The 17,627-nt window shown below is 39.0% G+C and overlaps 1 protein-coding gene across 1 annotated transcript; it reads left to right on the top strand.

Moving 5' to 3' along the window:
* Positions 1–648: 648 nt before the first annotated feature.
* Positions 649–16,386, top strand: LOC106062071 (sodium/bile acid cotransporter 4-like). Its single transcript, XM_056035941.1, has 6 exons — positions 649–1,821; positions 5,846–6,020; positions 6,731–6,873; positions 11,274–11,516; positions 12,253–13,489; positions 15,821–16,386. Exons 1-5 carry the CDS (start codon positions 922–924, stop codon positions 12,778–12,780), a joined length of 1,989 nt encoding a protein of 662 aa, XP_055891916.1. The 5' UTR covers positions 649–921; the 3' UTR covers positions 12,781–13,489; positions 15,821–16,386.
* Positions 16,387–17,627: the final 1,241 nt, after the last annotated feature.

Here is a 17,627-nt window from a genome sequence, read left to right as displayed (position 1 = left end):
AATAGAAATTGATTGGTTCATGAAAGAGTCAGATTGCGCGGGACTTACGAAAGAGAAAAAGAAAGCCAAATCTATAAGAGGAGCAAGCCAGTTTTCGGGCTATTTGGCTAGATGACTTTGAAAAATGCTGACATTTTACTGGTATTTGTAAAATGATGTGATTACTTAGGAAGTCTCTAGTTCAACTACTTTCTAGCTTGTTAAAGAGTTAGTCTCGACATGACTTATAAAACTACATTTTTTTATCTTGGGCTGAGCTTTCTATCTACTTACTTACTTCTATTTACTCTGGCATCAGAATTTTGTGAAAACAAATCTTCCCATGGATTCTTTTTTTCTTCCCAAGATAAGAATCTACAAAAACATAGAATAATAATTTTGCTTTTTTTTTCAGAATTGATAAATACAAGCTTAGACTCGTTCTATATCAGTGATATCTTGTTATTAAATTATGTATTTTTGGGAAGAAGGGAATACGGCACACGTGGTATCCTCACCGGCGTGGTACCCCAGCGACGCCACTGACTCTCCCTAATCTCGCCTTTCCTCTCCCCCCCCCCACCATAAAAAGTCATAGGTCGAAAGAGGTATCAGCACTAACAACCCTCGCCAGTGACGCGTCTACTTTATATCTATATAAAGGTCAAAAGGGAAAGAACCATGTAACATATTCCGACATATGTTCTGTCCCTTTGCTCTTGTCATGTCATGGGTGACAGAGCTCAAATAGGAACCATTTCACGACAGACCTATAGGCTGACTATATAGTCTACCATAAAGAGAATTTGATGTTAATTTCCATAGGTTGTTTTTTTTTAAATAGAGTGTGACTGTTTAGGACCTACAGATTTATGAAACATTTTGGATTACCTACGTTTACACCTTCTGTCTTTGAGGAGCTGAATATTTTTCAATGGTAGGATGACAATGTTTTTCCTAAATATGAATAGGACAACACTGTGGGCAGTTTTAATTGTGATGTTGAGCAGTATTGAATTAAGTGATTCTCAAACGGATGGTGATACAAATCCAGACACAACCAAGGTGCCTCCGACTCAGGGGATGAGTGATCAGCTGGTGACCGTCAATGTGGTTTCGAACATAGGTAGACCAGGAGCGCTTCTGTTCTCTTTGGATGTCACGGCCGTGTTTCTGATGAACTACACCCTGAGGTGCCTTAGTCTCGACACTGTCTACGCCCTGACTGCCATGACGATGTCGCCGAACGTTGCAAGAATTGACAACAGCAAATTTAATATCTCCTGCGCCTCGGCTGTCCCCTGGCTGAGCCCTAATTCCAGCGCCAACTCTACAATGCCTCTTTTAGGGGATGTCACTCTTGAAGATGATAACCAAGGGAAACCACCCAGGTACGTTGGCTACGTTCAGGGGCGGATCAACGTTACCTTGGTAACCAATAACATCGGAAGGTCTTTTCTTTTGGTGCTAGCCGACAGAATAGCTGGGGTCGATCCCTCGAACCAGACTCAACCATCTTCTGGTGCTCAAAGCAACCATCAAGGTTTCATTACCCGCAGTGACATAAATGTGTCTTCGGATAACAATGGAGCCTCCATAGGCGCCCCGGTCTCACCAGGCTTGCCTCAGTTGCCCCCAAACACGGTTGGGAGAGCTATGATCATCGTCATGCAGTTGCCAAGACCGATTGACACCATTTTCCGCATCCTCCTGTACATCTTCATAATTCTGGCCACCACTGGAATGGGAGTCAAGGTTGAGATATCTGTCATCAAGGCCGTCCTTAAGAAACCAGTCGCTCCTATCATCGGGCTACTGTGTCAGTATGTTGGAATGCCTCTAGTAAGTCTATCATTTCAGTCTATTGCGTGCAATTACTATTGGGGGAGAGGGGACCTGAAATCCCAGAACTATAACTTTTACTATGCATACCCACATAGAGAAACCTAGAAATACCTAATCGCCACGCTATTATAACTAGTAACATACGTTTTATTTTCGTTGATCTAATTAAACTCTACAAGTAACAAAACTTAAAATGACCCGTGAAGCTTCAATTTTAAATTTTGTTGAAAATAGTTTAGAAATTAATTTTTAATCTCTTTCGTTTATAGCACAAAGTAATTTTTGTTAAAATTAGTTTTTTTATTATTTAATTGGCAACCTATCATTTCAACATTGCGTCCTTGACATTTGTTGTTGGTCCATTTATTCCACGCTACACTTGAATCAGTAAATCTGCTACGATTCGAATGAATTATCTGCTCCTTGTTTACATTTTTTAAAGATCCAGTCTACTTTATTTAAAAAAACCCTCAGTGACATAGAAAAAAAGGAGAAAGTGATATGTACAAATGCGTAGGAGATATAATGAAACTTTAAGAAAAGTAAGGAAATTGAATGAGATTTTAAGTGAATGAAAAAAATAAAACAGCTAAAGCATTGTCAAGGACGCCATATTGAAAGTTGCCCTTTACTACGTAGGCCTGCATTTACTTTACTTTGTGCTGCAAGAGAAAAAGCTGATGAGTTTGATTTTACCGTACTTAAAAGTGGACCCACAAAATTACCGTAAACCTTTTAAAAATAAAAAGATATTCATTAATTCTTGTAATCATTTGAACCGGACACACGAAACAATGTCTAGTGCACTGCACCGGACACACGAAACAATGTCTAGTGCACTACACCGGACACACGAAACAATGTCTAGTGCACTGCAAGTGGGCGAAACTCTGCCCTAAAAAGGGACAAAGTCCATCCAATGGACACACTAACCAAACCAATCCTAAGAAAGCCCTTTCTTTGTTTCTTTGTGTTTTGTCTTGTATCTTAAAGCGGTTCAAAATGATTATAACTTTAAGAACACAATGTTAGCAAGATTCTGTATAACTTTAAGTTCAAATAAAACTTTAAGAACACAATGTTAGCAAGATTCTGTATAACTTTAAGTTCAAATAAAACTTTAAGAACACAATGTTAGTAAGATTCTATAAAGCTTTAAGAATGCAATGTAAGTAAGATTCGATGCCTGTTCCAATCTTTGTTGTGCCCCACAACGGCTACATGGAGTAAGACGTTAAGCCGCAGACCGAACTCCATTCTAGCTACCTTTTCTTTTTCAAAGCTACCGAAAATCTGTTTTACTTACAAGGTCAATGCCTCGAACTTTAACCCGATAGTGTTAAAACACAGACTGAAATGTTTTATTTTAATTTTTAATCGTTGCATTTTAAAAAAATCAGTCTTACAAACTTCATTAGTTAAGCAATTGTATTTTTTTAATCGGGTTGTTGTTCTATTCAATCACTCCTTAGGATGATACGGCCTACATTGTGTATTGTACAACTCAATCAACACCAGGTGGACTGATAATGATGCTTTAGTAGAGCACTAAATGAAGTGGTGTATTTTTTATTGACGAGTTATGAAACTAGACCATAGTAAACTTTACAAATATAATAATATAGACTTTATTCGACATGCGTCTTCTCTTGACCTGACGGACTTGCTGCAAGTGCTGATTAAGCACTTTGTTGTTGTTAAGCCTAAAGTCATAGATAGATCTAAATCTACCTGATTCCAGTCGTCCAACATTTTAGTACTTGATCATTTACAGCAATATTAAGCGGTTGAGATTGTTTACAGCGGTTAGTGAAGAATCAGACAACTACGGGGTCAGGGGCAAGAATCGGACTAAGTAAATCTCGCAGACGACGGCTCAGAAAGGAGATCTCGGCGAGTTTAAAAGTTGGACTCGATATGGTTACGACAGAGAAGCACTGAAACTTGTGCAATAGTTCTATAGTGTAGTGTTTTTTTTGTTTTTTTTTGTACATTAAAATACGCTTTAGGTTTACACTTTAACCCATTCGGTTCACCAATATTGTCAAACCTTGAAGCGTTAGAGAGCTTTTGTTTGGCTTCGTTCTATCTAACTATAAATAGCTAGCTTTTTGGTGTATCCGATCTCTAGATTGAAGACAGTGTTGATAATGTATAAATATCTCTAGAGGGTCTTTTTTTTAGCACGTTTTAGCTCTGCAGAATCAAAGCTAATCTAAGCTCTTCTGTTTGTAGCTTCTATTTAGTTGGAAATATTAAAGTTCGATTTAGCGTCCTTGACATTGTATTGGCCTAATTTATCGTTAAGATCTCCAATTGTATTGCTTTCAATACAATCTGAGTGTCATGAGTGTAGAATAGACATGAGTCTACTTTGTTACGTTAGACTAATTGCGGTCACGTGATTGTCGCATGGCCGCGTTTTCCAAACGGAGGTTCGCCTAAGCGTGAGTGTAGTGGGTAGAACTGTTGAGGGATAATTAGCAAACCGGTTAGGGTGATCACAAGACTAGTACACCCGGGACAGCAAAGCTAGCATCACTAGTAAGCAGAAGTAGCATGTAATTGAAAACGAAGTTAACAAACGTAGCGACGGAAATATTTTTGTTTCAACGTGCCCTACACTCCGGAACCCTTGCCCAACCCACCCTCCCCTTGTAAGCCACTGGTCCTGTTGAGAAGCTCACTGCAGCTATTTACAGTTATTTATTATTATCATAACTTGGCCTACAAGGGCGCAGCTAACCTGCAGTGGCGTAGCTGGGGCAGGGGGTCAAAATTCGAAAGCCCCCCTGGGCCCCCACTTAAAGGGGGGGGCAACGAATGTCCTTATTTTCTTTAAATCTTATATTAAATATTAAACCACTACCATGTAATCTTGCTATTCATGTTGTTCTATAAGCTATTGACCTTGTTGAAATTATTCCACACAGATTAGCTCTTTTTCGTGCGGGATTATTCTCAGGAAGTAACCTGAGTTATAGCTACATTAGCTATATTATTTAGTTATATATTTATTAAGTACATCATCTCATGTCATGATGTTGAATGTCTAACTGCAGGGGCCGCTAAAGAGGTCAAGGTCCCCTGGGCCCCCAAATCCCTACCTACGCCACTGCTAACCTGGGATGTTAGTGGAACTCCCAAGAACAGTAGACATACAGACTAGCCAATCTAGAGCAGAAGAGCAAAAGGTGGTCGATGCATTCATTTTAAAACGATGAAGGCGATTGTAAATTTGGATTTTCAAAAACACTTTTTTTTTCAGATGGACGCACAACTGAAGGGCTTCCCTTCCAATGTATCTAAGATGTTTAATGGGAGGGGAGGGTTTCGTGGAATTTTGAATAAGTAGCCTACCAGCAATGAGAGCACACACAAAAAAAACCCACAAAACAAAAAAACATGAGATTTGGAATAGAATAATAATTATGACACTTGCGTTGTCCTCTGAAAAATATTTTGAAAGTGTTATTTATTGTGTTGATGTGTTTTTGTTAATGCAATTTAAAATTTACTGATTTTATTTTTAAGACTTTTTTACATGTTACTTTTTTTTTCTTACCTGCTCAAAATTATTTTCTAATCTTTGTTAGATTAGACACTCAATGCAAAACTAAAACAATTAACATACAAAAGTGTTTTTTTTTTAAAGAAGCGACTCACTCTTATACGGCTGATCAACCTTTGTAAGAGCATATATTTTGCTCTTAATCACTACTGAATGATACATTTAAAAAAATGGAATTTGATAATATATCGACAAATTATAACTGTCAAATACAGCTTTCCCCGAATGGCCAAAGATATAGGTAACGTGTTAAATGTCTAGAAAATCATTAGAGCAGTTTTTCGAGAACAGTGTCCAGGTTCAACATTTTGCCGATACATTTGCAAGCTGAATAGAGGAACTGTAAAAAAAAAGGGAAGGGCAAGACATTGATAATGTTCCTGTCTTAACCTTGACATTGGGATCGTCAGCATGTCACTGGACGAGGTGTTGATGATTTCTCGATTTCAGATTGCATTTTTGATAGCCAAGACTATACCACAAGATAGCGCTGCTATCTCCCTTGGAATATTCACGTGCGGTATTGTGCCAGGTGGTGGTCCTAGCAACATGTTTACATACTTGTTGGGTGGTGATCTGTCCTTGTCCATTGCTATGACAACCATTAGTAGCGTGGCTGCATTAGGTAAGTAAAGATCTAATTTACTGTTTGTGCCTGTATTCATATAATCTATGATATAGATCTATATGTGATATTATCATCTACGTATGGCATCATGATTACTCATTAAGACTCTACATGTAGATCCTATATGTGTCATTAGTAGCGTAGCAAGATTTTCGTGGACCCGGGTTCAATAATATGATCATAGGCCCATACCACACCTAGGTTGATTGGACAAAAAACAAATTTAATCACCAAGCACGTATCAGCCGGACACCGGACGATAGACAAACGGTTATCTTGTATGCTAGAAATATAATTTTATAATGATAAATACACAATAGATGGTTGCCTGGTCGTGCGGCTTGACTGTCGTTCGGACTTCTTGATGGTCTAGAGACTCCCGGATTCATACCCTCCCCACTGCCACCCTCGTCGTTCTTCGGGAGGTTTGGACTCGGAAGTAAAGTATCTTCCACTCTGAAGGAACATCCGAAACATGTAATACAAACATTTTAAGTAATATTACATAAGAAGTTTAAAAAAATAAAATTTAATCTCAATTTTTTTTCTTCTTTTCAATGGTTTATAATGGTCATGAGCCCGGAAGCAATAAACCACCTTGCGTCATGATGGCCTACGTCACTACGTCACATCACGTCACTACGACACATCACGTCACTACGTCACATCACGCTTACTTAATCAAACATTTTTTTTTACGTCTGCAGGGCTGATTCCCTTCTGGATCTTCACTTTGGGAAGTCTCTTTAAAGACGACACTGTCAATTTGAAAATTCCTTACGAAAACATCTTGGAAACATTGGCAATAGCCATCTTACCCATCTTTCTGGGCATTTTGATCAAATATAAGGTAAACTGAGGCGTTTTGAATAGGTCACTGTTATTAGACATATTAGTTCTGGTGTGGTGCAGGCCTTTGACAGTTCTAATTTCCTCTCAACAGGTTTAAAGAGGGACAATTCCTACATATATAAAATTAGGGCTTACAATTTTAAAATCTCAGCATACACCCCGCCCCTTCCCCCATCACGAAACACAATTTCACACTTATATTAAAAAGTAAATTTTATTTTTAAACAGAAAACTGGCCATATTTGTACAAAGCTTCTATCAGCTCACTCTGTCTATAAGTCTGGCGAAAAGTGTTACTACCATTTCCCATTTTCGAATAAAGTTATAAACCGGACAAGACATGAATCAATAAAAAAAAAAATTAGTTAATAAATTGTTGGTGATTAATTATTTTATTTGATTTCGAAATAAGGGGAGTAAATTCTACTCAATGAGAGTTGTGTGTGTGTGTGTGTATAAATTATGGGCGCCCGCAGGATTTTTTGCAGGGGGTGCAAGTTGCCACTCATGGCTCAAAGTCGTAACTGCAACTTTTTTATTACAAAGATTATTAAAGAAAAGAAATAGTGCACCACGCCACCCCACATACCTATTAAGTTTGCAGTAAATACTTGTTTCATGAAATACAAAACAAAACACGTGAACAAACTATTTACCGTATATACTAATAAGTTTATCCGTGCGGTCCGTACATCCGGACGGTTGATCAAACAAAAAAAAAAAGCCAAAACTGTCAATAACTTTTCTACTGAATTGTTTCTCGTCGCGATGGACAGTGATGAACGCTTATCTGGCAATGCTGATATTCTTCTACACGTTGCAGCTCTTGCATCCTTTTAGGATGTAGCCAAAACAAATTGAACTGAGCATTATTCTTGCTTGAAAAGCGGAACAGTAATGAAGAAACTAACGAAAAAAGTTACGTAATGTAAAGTGTTCTGTAATAACTCCCGAAATCCAAACATATGTTTTTTTCTCGGTGTGTCTGTCGACTACAAATTCTCGGTAGCACCAACTCAATACCCCTTTTGCCTGCCAGCAGTCTCGCCTTCCTCAAGATGCCATCCTTGAAGTGTTCCTCAACATGGCCAAGTTGGTATTTATGTCATCAAATTCATGAAAAGATGAATAATTGACAATTAAAAGACAAATCGGAAACATTTGAGAAGCAAGCACTGATTACACATATGCAGTTTGTCAGGTTTCACTTACAGCCGTTATTTTAAAATACGCCAAACAGTCTAAGATCTTCTCAAAGTTGTGACGTAAAACACGACGGTATTCGTATTTCTCAGTCCATCGTGTCTCACACAAAAGAGGTAAATTTAGCACCAACGCTCTCGCTTGGGACTGTTATGGAAGAAATAGATTATCTTCTGGATGACACCAACAGCATTACGTACATCTGAAATGGCATTCAGGTCAATACTAGCAAGTTTAAGTCTGTGGGACTCGCAACGGACATTGTCTGCTTTTGGATATTTTTCACGAATTCTTGCCTGAACACAGTTTTAAATGCTACCCATCACGTGACAGCCATCGCAGCCTTGGCCGAGTAGTTTGCCCATGTGAAAAATGTACATAATGTATTCCCTGACAATGAAGTTGGACACAGGCAGTGCGTCTCTCTAAACACCAATGACAAAACCAATGAATTCTTATCGAGTACAATGGCCATCAACAAAACCAACGCTCAAACACATCTGTTCAGTGATTGAGATATCTGCATTTTATTATAGAAATACCAAGAAAACGCAGTTAATTCTTGCTGCTGCTCGAATATTTCGATTTCTTGCTGCTGCCAGTGTTCCGTCGATACAAATCAACGTTTTGACTCGGGTGGTATAGGAATAACTTTTTTGAAAATATCTTTTCTATCACAAACTGGTGGACGTGTTTAACCTGCTATTTTATTTTATTGGGCGCTAACACTGACCGCAACTCCGCAAGATGTAATACATTTACCAAGATGACTGTACTCTTCAATCTTGTTCAAAGAAGCTTTCACATATATCAAATCAAAAGACAGCTAGCAAAATTTTTTACTTCAAGACCAAAAAAAAAATACTTTTATCATATTCTAGGTCTTTACTAAATATAATGATAACTATTAATTATATGCAAATTTAAAAAAAAATCGTTACGACTAATGTGCTATATAACATTGAATATTGAATTGCAAGAGTACATGGTCGGACATTAACTACAGATTAGCTTGTTACAGTTTATGACAACAATAGATTATCCTTATTAGCTTTATTTTAGTGAAAGGACTACATGTTAAGCAGCTTCCTAGCAGAAGTTAATTGATTTGAAGGTGTAAAAAACTGGCTAAAATGTGGCTACCCAGAATTCAGAGGGGTGCTGTCAAAGCCTAGTTCTTGTTGTAGGCGTGATGACGCGAATGTCTCTGTGTGTTGTAGATACCTCTTCTGGTACTGCTATAATGTTCTCTGACTTGTTAACTAAATACTTTCTCACACGCACTAGATTTGCAGGTGCGTGAGAACACTGACATACTGAACTCTCCTACCACAACATTTATAACTATTAATAAACTCTCTTGTAGCAGACATGAATTTTATTGACACAATAACATATCACAAAAGATATTGGCGACTTCAGCCATCACAAATCATATGTCCAGAGAAATATATTCTGAATACAAATCAATTATAATAACTTGAGTACATGTACATTACTCCACTGTAAAAGATATCCATAGCACTCCTCTCTCTACGGGAGTCTGAAATTAACTGAGGTGTCCACCTCGTGGTCAGTCCCCGACCAAGAAAAATCTCGTGCTAACTGCACGAAATGGTTCAGTGACTACTAGTCACCAAATATTACAGGGGTTCTAAAACTGATATATGACAGGTGCACGTGAATAGTCAGCCATTAATACGTGATAAGCCTAAGCTAGTTTACTACAACTGTACATCAGTCACCAGTGGAAGCACTAATTGTTCAGTTGCTACTTAGATTTTAATTGATCTGTTGGTACAAAAAAGTAGCTAGAATTGGCTACTCAGAATCCAGGAGTGGCGGTCCCCTTGCACCCCCCTGCGGCGTCCATGATTAATATATATATTATATATATATTCGTTAATGTTGTTTTATATAGAAGAAAGGGAGATAAACTCTGTAATTTTCCAATAAATGTCAGTACTTAGCGGTTCCTTCCCTTAGATAAGCTTTGTTTTTAACTCGTTCTCTCCTAACTGACGATACCAACTTTGATTTGTCCCTACTAAATTAAATTAATTTTTGGTTTTTATAATTTTTTTTCGTGTTATATACAAAGAGCATGCATTCTTCTATAATTATATACCTATTATAACATTTTCTGTTTACATTCAAAAAGTTATCTAAGTTTAATCATAACAGGATAGTGAAATACAAATGAGCGAAATGGATAATTCCATAGTAACGTGGAAAATAATAACGGAGAGAAAGAGTTAAAAAGTATTTTTTTTTTCTATTGCTTGTTAACTATAACAAGAAGTAAACAAATGAATATCCTGATATTTCCAGTAACCCTGAAATTCATTACGTGTTTGTCTCTTGTGAAAAGGAAGGGATGTAGGGGCTAGATAACAACCTCATTGTGTTGTGTATTTAGAATGAGGAGAACAAAGAGCCGGGGAGGGGGGTGTTAGAGGGGAGAAGGGCAGAGGGCAAGAGAAATAGAGAGAGAGACAAACAAAGAGCGAGAGAGAGGGAGAGTAAAATATAATTTATTTATTTCCTTCTATTTACAATCAATTTCTAATAAGGACCAATAGAGCAGTCTTAGTCAATAAAGCAGTCTTAGTCAATAGAGCAGTCTTAGTCAATAGAGCAGTCTTAGTCTTAATGAACAAGAAAGGAAGAGAAAGGAGAGGGGTGGAGAAATAGAGAGGGGAGAGCGATGTGTAGAGAAGATGGGGAACTAGGGGAGATAAAGCAAAAGAGAGAATTATAAAGAGAAAGATCCCGAAAGAGAGAAACAGAGATGTGAAGGAGAGCACAAGAAATTTAAAAACATGGAGAGAGCAAGATAGAGAAAGGTGGAAATGGAGAGAGAGAGCAAGCAAGAGAAAGGTGGAAATAGAGAGACAGAAAGAGAGCAAGATAGAGAAAGGTGGAAATAGAGAGAGAGAGAGAGCAAGATAGAGAAAGGTGGAAATAGAGAGAGAGAGAGAGCAAGATAGAGAAAGGTGGAAATAGAGAGAGAGAGAGCAAGATAGAGAAAGGTGGAAATAGAGAGAGAGAGAGAGCAAGTGAGAGAAGAGAGCGGGGCCCCAGATTTATGGAAGAAACACTTAGACTAACTTGCTCCAACTATAAATAATAGTTCGTTTTCAGGAATAATACGCTTCTCTTATAATTTGTTTAATTTTCCATTATTGTCCACAGTTACCAAAAGTTGCGAAAGTCGTCACAAAAATTCTGAAACCAGCTTTGATGATAGTTGTGTTGTTTATCACGTCTCTCGGTATTTACACTAACCTCTTCATCTTCAAGATGATCAAACCCATGACAATCGCTGCCGGATGTCTGCTGCCATACATTGGCTACATCGTGGGCGGGCTTATCGCCTTCCTGTGTTGTCAGTCCTGGACAAGAGTCAAGACCATCGCCATAGAAACTGGTATACAGGTTGGTCAACTCAATATACTATTTGTTTGATGGTCTGACCCAAACTTGGGTTAACTTTTTACACAGAGAAGGGAAATATTGTTTTAATATAGAAAGGTATTTAAATATCTGTTCCTATGCAGTCATATAAACTGGTTTATCCCATTAATTAGCCTGATGAATGCTCTATAAATGCTAATTGGTTAATGCTTACATAGGTCTACTAAATGCAATCATTTAGTGGTGTTATTAAAATGTTCTAGTTTTGACCCAGCAAAGATTTACCTGACCATTGTATGCTTCATACGTTTAGGATTTTTCTCCATTATTGAAGATTATAATACATCTTAGACCAAACCTCCCGCAGGTTGTCGGTTGGCAGGATTCAAACCCAGGCTCATCGAGACAACTGTCCAGAACGCATACCACAATACCAGGCTTCCTTTCCGTTAATTTGATTACACTTCTTGGGTTTTATAGAGACCATTCGTTATGATAGGCGTCAAGAGAGTCTACACTGGCCTGTGACGTCACAACCTGTGGGCAGCCACGTCATACAGACAATGAGCTATTGGTCTCAGTTGTATTGACATTGTCTTTACTTTGGCTAAATACCGCGACGAATTATTGTGACTATTTTCCCAGCGACATTATCTCTTGTAAAAAAATACTTAACTTTATACTTATTAAGTCTGCTTTATTGATGTTTTTAATCCCAGTTTTGTCTACATTTTCTTTCTTTTCCCAATGTCTCCAGAACATGGGCATCGCCTTCTTGATAGTATATTTATCCCTACCTCCACCAGACAACCAGCTTGCTGTCGTGGGACCTGCCTCCTCCGCCATCATGACACCCCTGCCTCTGTTAGTCCTCGTGGTGTTCTATTTCTTATACCAACGAAGGCAGAATACTAAGGGAGATAAGAGCGCGGAAATCGACGTCGTGAACAACAACGAAGAGAAGACAACTCTAACGACCAGCCAGGAAGACAACGAAATGAGTTCGTCTACTCAAGACAAGAAAACGTCCAGATTCAAACTGTTTAAAAAAACCAACAAGGAAGACGAGAAACGTAAAGAGGCTAAGAAAAATGAGGCCAAGCGATTAGCGCTAAAAAAATTAGCAGAAGGCGAAGGTACAGCCGCCATCATTGTCTTGTGGCAGAAGTTGACAAAAGGCAAAGTGGTGGAGGATCCAGGAAAAGCACTTCTGGATCAAGAGACCATAGTTGCTGCCCCCGAAAAGGAACTTTCGCGTGGCTCAGAGTGTGACATAAAGCAATGACAGTAATCTTAGTCTTAATATTAAATTTCTTTTAGCCTGTATTAACAAGGCGCTGTTTAGAAAACCTGGAATTCATTTTGAGGATTCGATTTGTTCTTACGATCGTAGTGCAACTACATATGAAACAAAGACTATACGTCTGAAAAAAAAATTCAGTTGCCGACTTACATAATTAAGAATTTTCGGCCTGAAGCGCTCACAGAGTTGATGTTTTTTTGCAAGTATTAGAGATTAAAATTGTTGAATGAATTTATTAAGATCTATTTTGCTTAGCCGAAGGTTTAGAGATCCGCATTATATAGTTTTGTAAGTCAATTTGTGACTTAATGAAATTGAGCCTCTAAGTTTTTAGTCCTGTTGCGACTAAGAAAATTCGCATCGTCACAAACCTCTTTCACCTCAACAGGTGCAATCAACAAGGCTAGTGACCAAAAGCCCTTTTCAATATTATTTTGCATGTTAAAAAGGGAGACAAGTAGTGGAAATATTATTGTAGAATCGTGGCACTGATATCCTTAAAGTTATATCGAGTCGACCACAATATTTGTAAGAGGTTTGAATCATGGATTTTTTTCTAAGGGGTATTTTTGTCTTTTCTTTGCACACACACACACACACACACACACATATATACTTTAAATTTACGCAGATAACGTCCAGTACAGCCAATGCGTTCATTTTATTCGGCGGTCTTTTGTACATAGCCTAGGTTCTGTCTGGAGTTATTACAATGACAGATAGCCTAGGTTCTGTCTGGAGTTATTACAATGACACATAGCCTAGGTTCTGTCTGGAGTTATTACAATGACAGATAGCCTAGGTTCTGTCTGGAGTTATTACAATGACAGATAGCCTAGGTTCTGTCTGGAGTTATTACAATGACACATAGCCTAGGTTCTGTCTGGAGTTATTACAATGACACATAGCCTAGGTTCTGTCTGGAGTTATTACAATGACAGATAGCCTAGGTTCTGTCTGGAGTTATTACAATGACAGATAGCCTAGGTTCTGTCTGGAGTTATTACAATGACAGATAGCCTAGGTTCTGTCTGGAGTTATTACAATGACACATAGCCTAGGTTCTGTCTGGAGTTATTACAATGACAGATAGCCTAGGTTCTGTCTGGAGTTATTACAATGACACATAGCCTAGGTTCTGTCTGGAGTTATTACAATGACAGATAGCCTAGGTTCTGTCTGGAGTTATTACAATGACACATAGCCTAGGTTCTGTCTGGAGTTATTACAATGACACATAGCCTAGGTTCTGTCTGGAGTTATTACAATGACAGATAGCCTAGGTTCTGTCTGGAGTTATTACAATGACAGATAGCCTAGGTTCTGTCTGGAGTTATTACAATGACAGATAGCCTAGGTTCTGTCTGGAGTTATTACAATGACAGATAGCCTAGGTTCTGTCTGGAGTTATTACAATGACAGATAGCCTAGGTTCTGTCTGGAGTTATTACAATGACACATAGCCTAGGTTCTGTCTGGAGTTATTACAATGACAGATAGCCTAGGTTCTGTCTGGAGTTATTACAATGACACATAGCCTAGGTTCTGTCTGGAGTTATTACAATGACACATAGCCTAGGTTCTGTCTGGAGTTATTACAATGACACATAGCCTAGGTTCTGTCTGGAGTTATTACAATGACAGATAGCCTAGGTTCTGTCTGGAGTTATTACAATGACAGATAGCCTAGGTTCTGTCTGGAGTTATTACAATGACAGATAGCCTAGGTTCTGTCTGGAGTTATTACAATGACAGATAGCCTAGGTTCTGTCTGGAGTTATTACAATGACAGATAGCCTAGGTTCTGTCTGGAGTTATTACAATGACACATAGCCTAGGTTCTGTCTGGAGTTATTACAATGACAGATAGCCTAGGTTCTGTCTGGAGTTATTACAATGACACATAGCCTAGGTTCTGTCTGGAGTTATTACAATGACAGATAGCCTAGGTTCTGTCTGGAGTTATTACAATGACAGATAGCCTAGGTTCTGTCTGGAGTTATTACAATGACAGATAGCCTAGGTTCTGTCTGGAGTTATTACAATGACACATAGCCTAGGTTCTGTCTGGAGTTATTACAATGACAGATAGCCTAGGTTCTGTCTGGAGTTATTACAATGACAGATAGCCTAGGTTCTGTCTGGAGTTATTACAATGACACATAGCCTAGGTTCTGTCTGGAGTTATTACAATGACAGATAGCCTAGGTTCTGTCTGGAGTTATTACAATGACAGATAGCCTAGGTTCTGTCTGGAGTTATTACAATGACACATAGCCTAGGTTCTGTCTGGAGTTATTACAATGACACATAGCCTAGGTTCTGTCTGGAGTTATTACAATGACACATAGCCTAGGTTCTGTCTGGAGTTATTACAATGACACATAGCCTAGGTTCTGTCTGGAGTTATTACAATGACACATAGCCTAGGTTCTGTCTGGAGTTATTACAATGACACATAGCCTAGGTTCTGTCTGGAGTTATTACAATGACACATAGCCTAGGTTCTGTCTGGAGTTATTACAATGACACATTGCCTAGGTTCTGTCTGGAGTTATTACAATGACACATAGCCTAGGTTCTGTCTGGAGTTATTACAATGACACATAGCCTAGGTTCTGTCTGGAGTTATTACAGTGACACATAGCCTAGGTTCTGTCTGGAGTTATTACAATGACACATAGCCTAGGTTCTGTCTGGAGTTATTACAATGACACATAGCCTAGGTTCTGTCTGGAGTTATTACAATGACACATAGCCTAGGTTCTGTCTGGAGTTATTACAATGACACATAGCCTAGGTTCTGTCTGGAGTTATTACAATGACACATAGCCTAGGTTCTGTCTGGAGTTATTACAATGACACATAGCCTAGGTTCTGTCTGGAGTTATTACAATGACACATAGCCTAGGTTCTGTCTGGAGTTATTACAATGACACATAGCCTAGGTTCTGTCTGGAGTTATTACAATGACACATAGCCTAGGTTCTGTCTGGAGTTATTACAATGACACATAGCCTAGGTTCTGTCTGGAGTTATTACAATGACAGATACCCTTCCCTTGCCAGCTAGGGGGAGGGAGAAGCGCTGTGAGCGGGGTCTGGGTAGCCAAACATTATTTCCTGTATATCTGTTTATTAGATTGTAGCCTACGCAAAAATACAGTCACCTAATTTTGGAATTGTATCTCAAGGGTGGGGATGGGCGACGAGGTTGAACCCCGAACCCTACCTCCTAAGATACGCCTATGGTTCAAATATAAGGTGGACATGTGAATGACGTACAAATCAGGTAGACTCCAGTTTCTAACAAATACGTATCTTGTAAGCAATGCTTTGTAGTATTTTAAAGTCATTTGCTACTTCCATTAATTCCGAAAAAAAAACAACATACGATTCATTTGTGTACAATATTCATCATGATTTCACCCATAGCGTGCATTTAATTACGCATGACTCAATGTTTTCACAGCTGAGGGAATGGCAATGTACTTTTTGTTTTTTTAATCAGGAAGAAAAAATTTAATGTACATTTATCCCAACATGTTTATTACATAATGTGTAATACATTCAACTTGTGTGATTTTTTTCCCATGTTTTCATTTACTTTGTATACATTATATTTAGAATGTGTCTTTAATTTTTTTATGTGTACCAAGCAATGCCTGTGTCAAGGTGAATCAGAAAAAATAACTTGAGTGTTGTGATTAAGCTGAAACCTATTTAATTTTATCAATACTCGTGTCGTCCCGAGACATGACGTTAAACTGCGCTCCTCTTTCCTTAGCACTTTTGGAGCTCAAAAGTGCCCTACTTCTTTTCTATCATTGTGTCTGCCTCCTCTTTTCCTAAGTCTGCCTTCATTGATCATCACACTGTCTCCTTAACTTTAAATTCTCACTACGTTCTAGACCAGTCCGTTTGCCGTGGACTGCGACGGGTAAGGGGGGATAAAGAGATCCTGGTGTTTGAGTGGTGGCTATCTGAGGATAAACCACAACAACACAATACTTTGGCTCCAAGTTCCCCTAGACCTGAGACCCAGATGGCCCGCTCTGGGTCAACCGGCTGGTCATGCCGAGCTACCAGCATAGGCTATGCTGGAGGGCGGTGGCTGGAGGGTCAATCAGGGAGCTGCTGTATCGGACACATGTCCGATGTAGCAGCTGACTGAGTATAGCACCTGTGTAGCCCTGGCGAGCTCATTCTGGACATCCGAATGGCCCGTCCCCTCGTTGGACTCGATGGCGGGTGGGGAGCACAGGTGCCGAATTAACCAAAATATATATGGACAAAAAAACACACACAAAACTACTTGCCCCAGACCTATGTCTGGGCAAGAAACGTCGAATCGACAATAAAAAAGAGGAGGTCCCAAAAAGCTGTGCCACCTGGCCATCATTTCTGGTGGTTAGATGCACAGAGGAGGGAAAAAGCCTGACCAAGTTGAGCCCTTTTATTATCTATAAGGGACTCAAGTCAGTAGTGGGAGAGCCCAAGAGTGTGTCTAAGCTACACAAAACAATGGAACTCCTTGTAGAAGTAGACAGCAAGACACACTCTGATGGGCTTTTAAGATGCAGAAGACTCTGTGATCTCCAAGTGGAAGTCATGCCACACAAGAGTCTGAACACCAGCAGAGGTGTAATCAGCTCTAGGGACCTACTGGAATGTTCCGAGAAGGAAATAGTGGAGGGCATTGAAGGAGTCACCCATGCCCGGCGCATTACCAGGCGCAGGGAGGGTGAGGAGGTCAAAACCGCCACTATTATCCTCACATTCGGAACTAGGACACCGCCAGAGTATGTGAAGGCAGGATACCTACGAGTT

The sequence above is a fragment of the Biomphalaria glabrata genome, chromosome 7 (genome assembly GCF_947242115.1).
Source record: "Biomphalaria glabrata chromosome 7, xgBioGlab47.1, whole genome shotgun sequence".
Classification (NCBI taxonomy): Eukaryota; Metazoa; Mollusca; class Gastropoda; family Planorbidae; genus Biomphalaria; species Biomphalaria glabrata.
The sequence above is the reverse complement of the archived record's forward strand: the minus strand, read 5'-3'. Positions and strand labels throughout refer to the sequence as shown.

Coding starts and splice junctions, on each gene's coding strand:
- LOC106062071 (XM_056035941.1), top strand. CDS start 922: ATGACAATGTTTTTCCTAAATATGAATAGGACAACACTGTGGGCAGTT. Junction 6,021..6,730: donor TAGTAGCGTGGCTGCATTAG/GTAAGTAAAGAT, acceptor TTACGTCTGCAG/GGCTGATTCCCTTCTGGATC. Junction 6,874..11,273: donor GCATTTTGATCAAATATAAG/GTAAACTGAGGC, acceptor TATTGTCCACAG/TTACCAAAAGTTGCGAAAGT.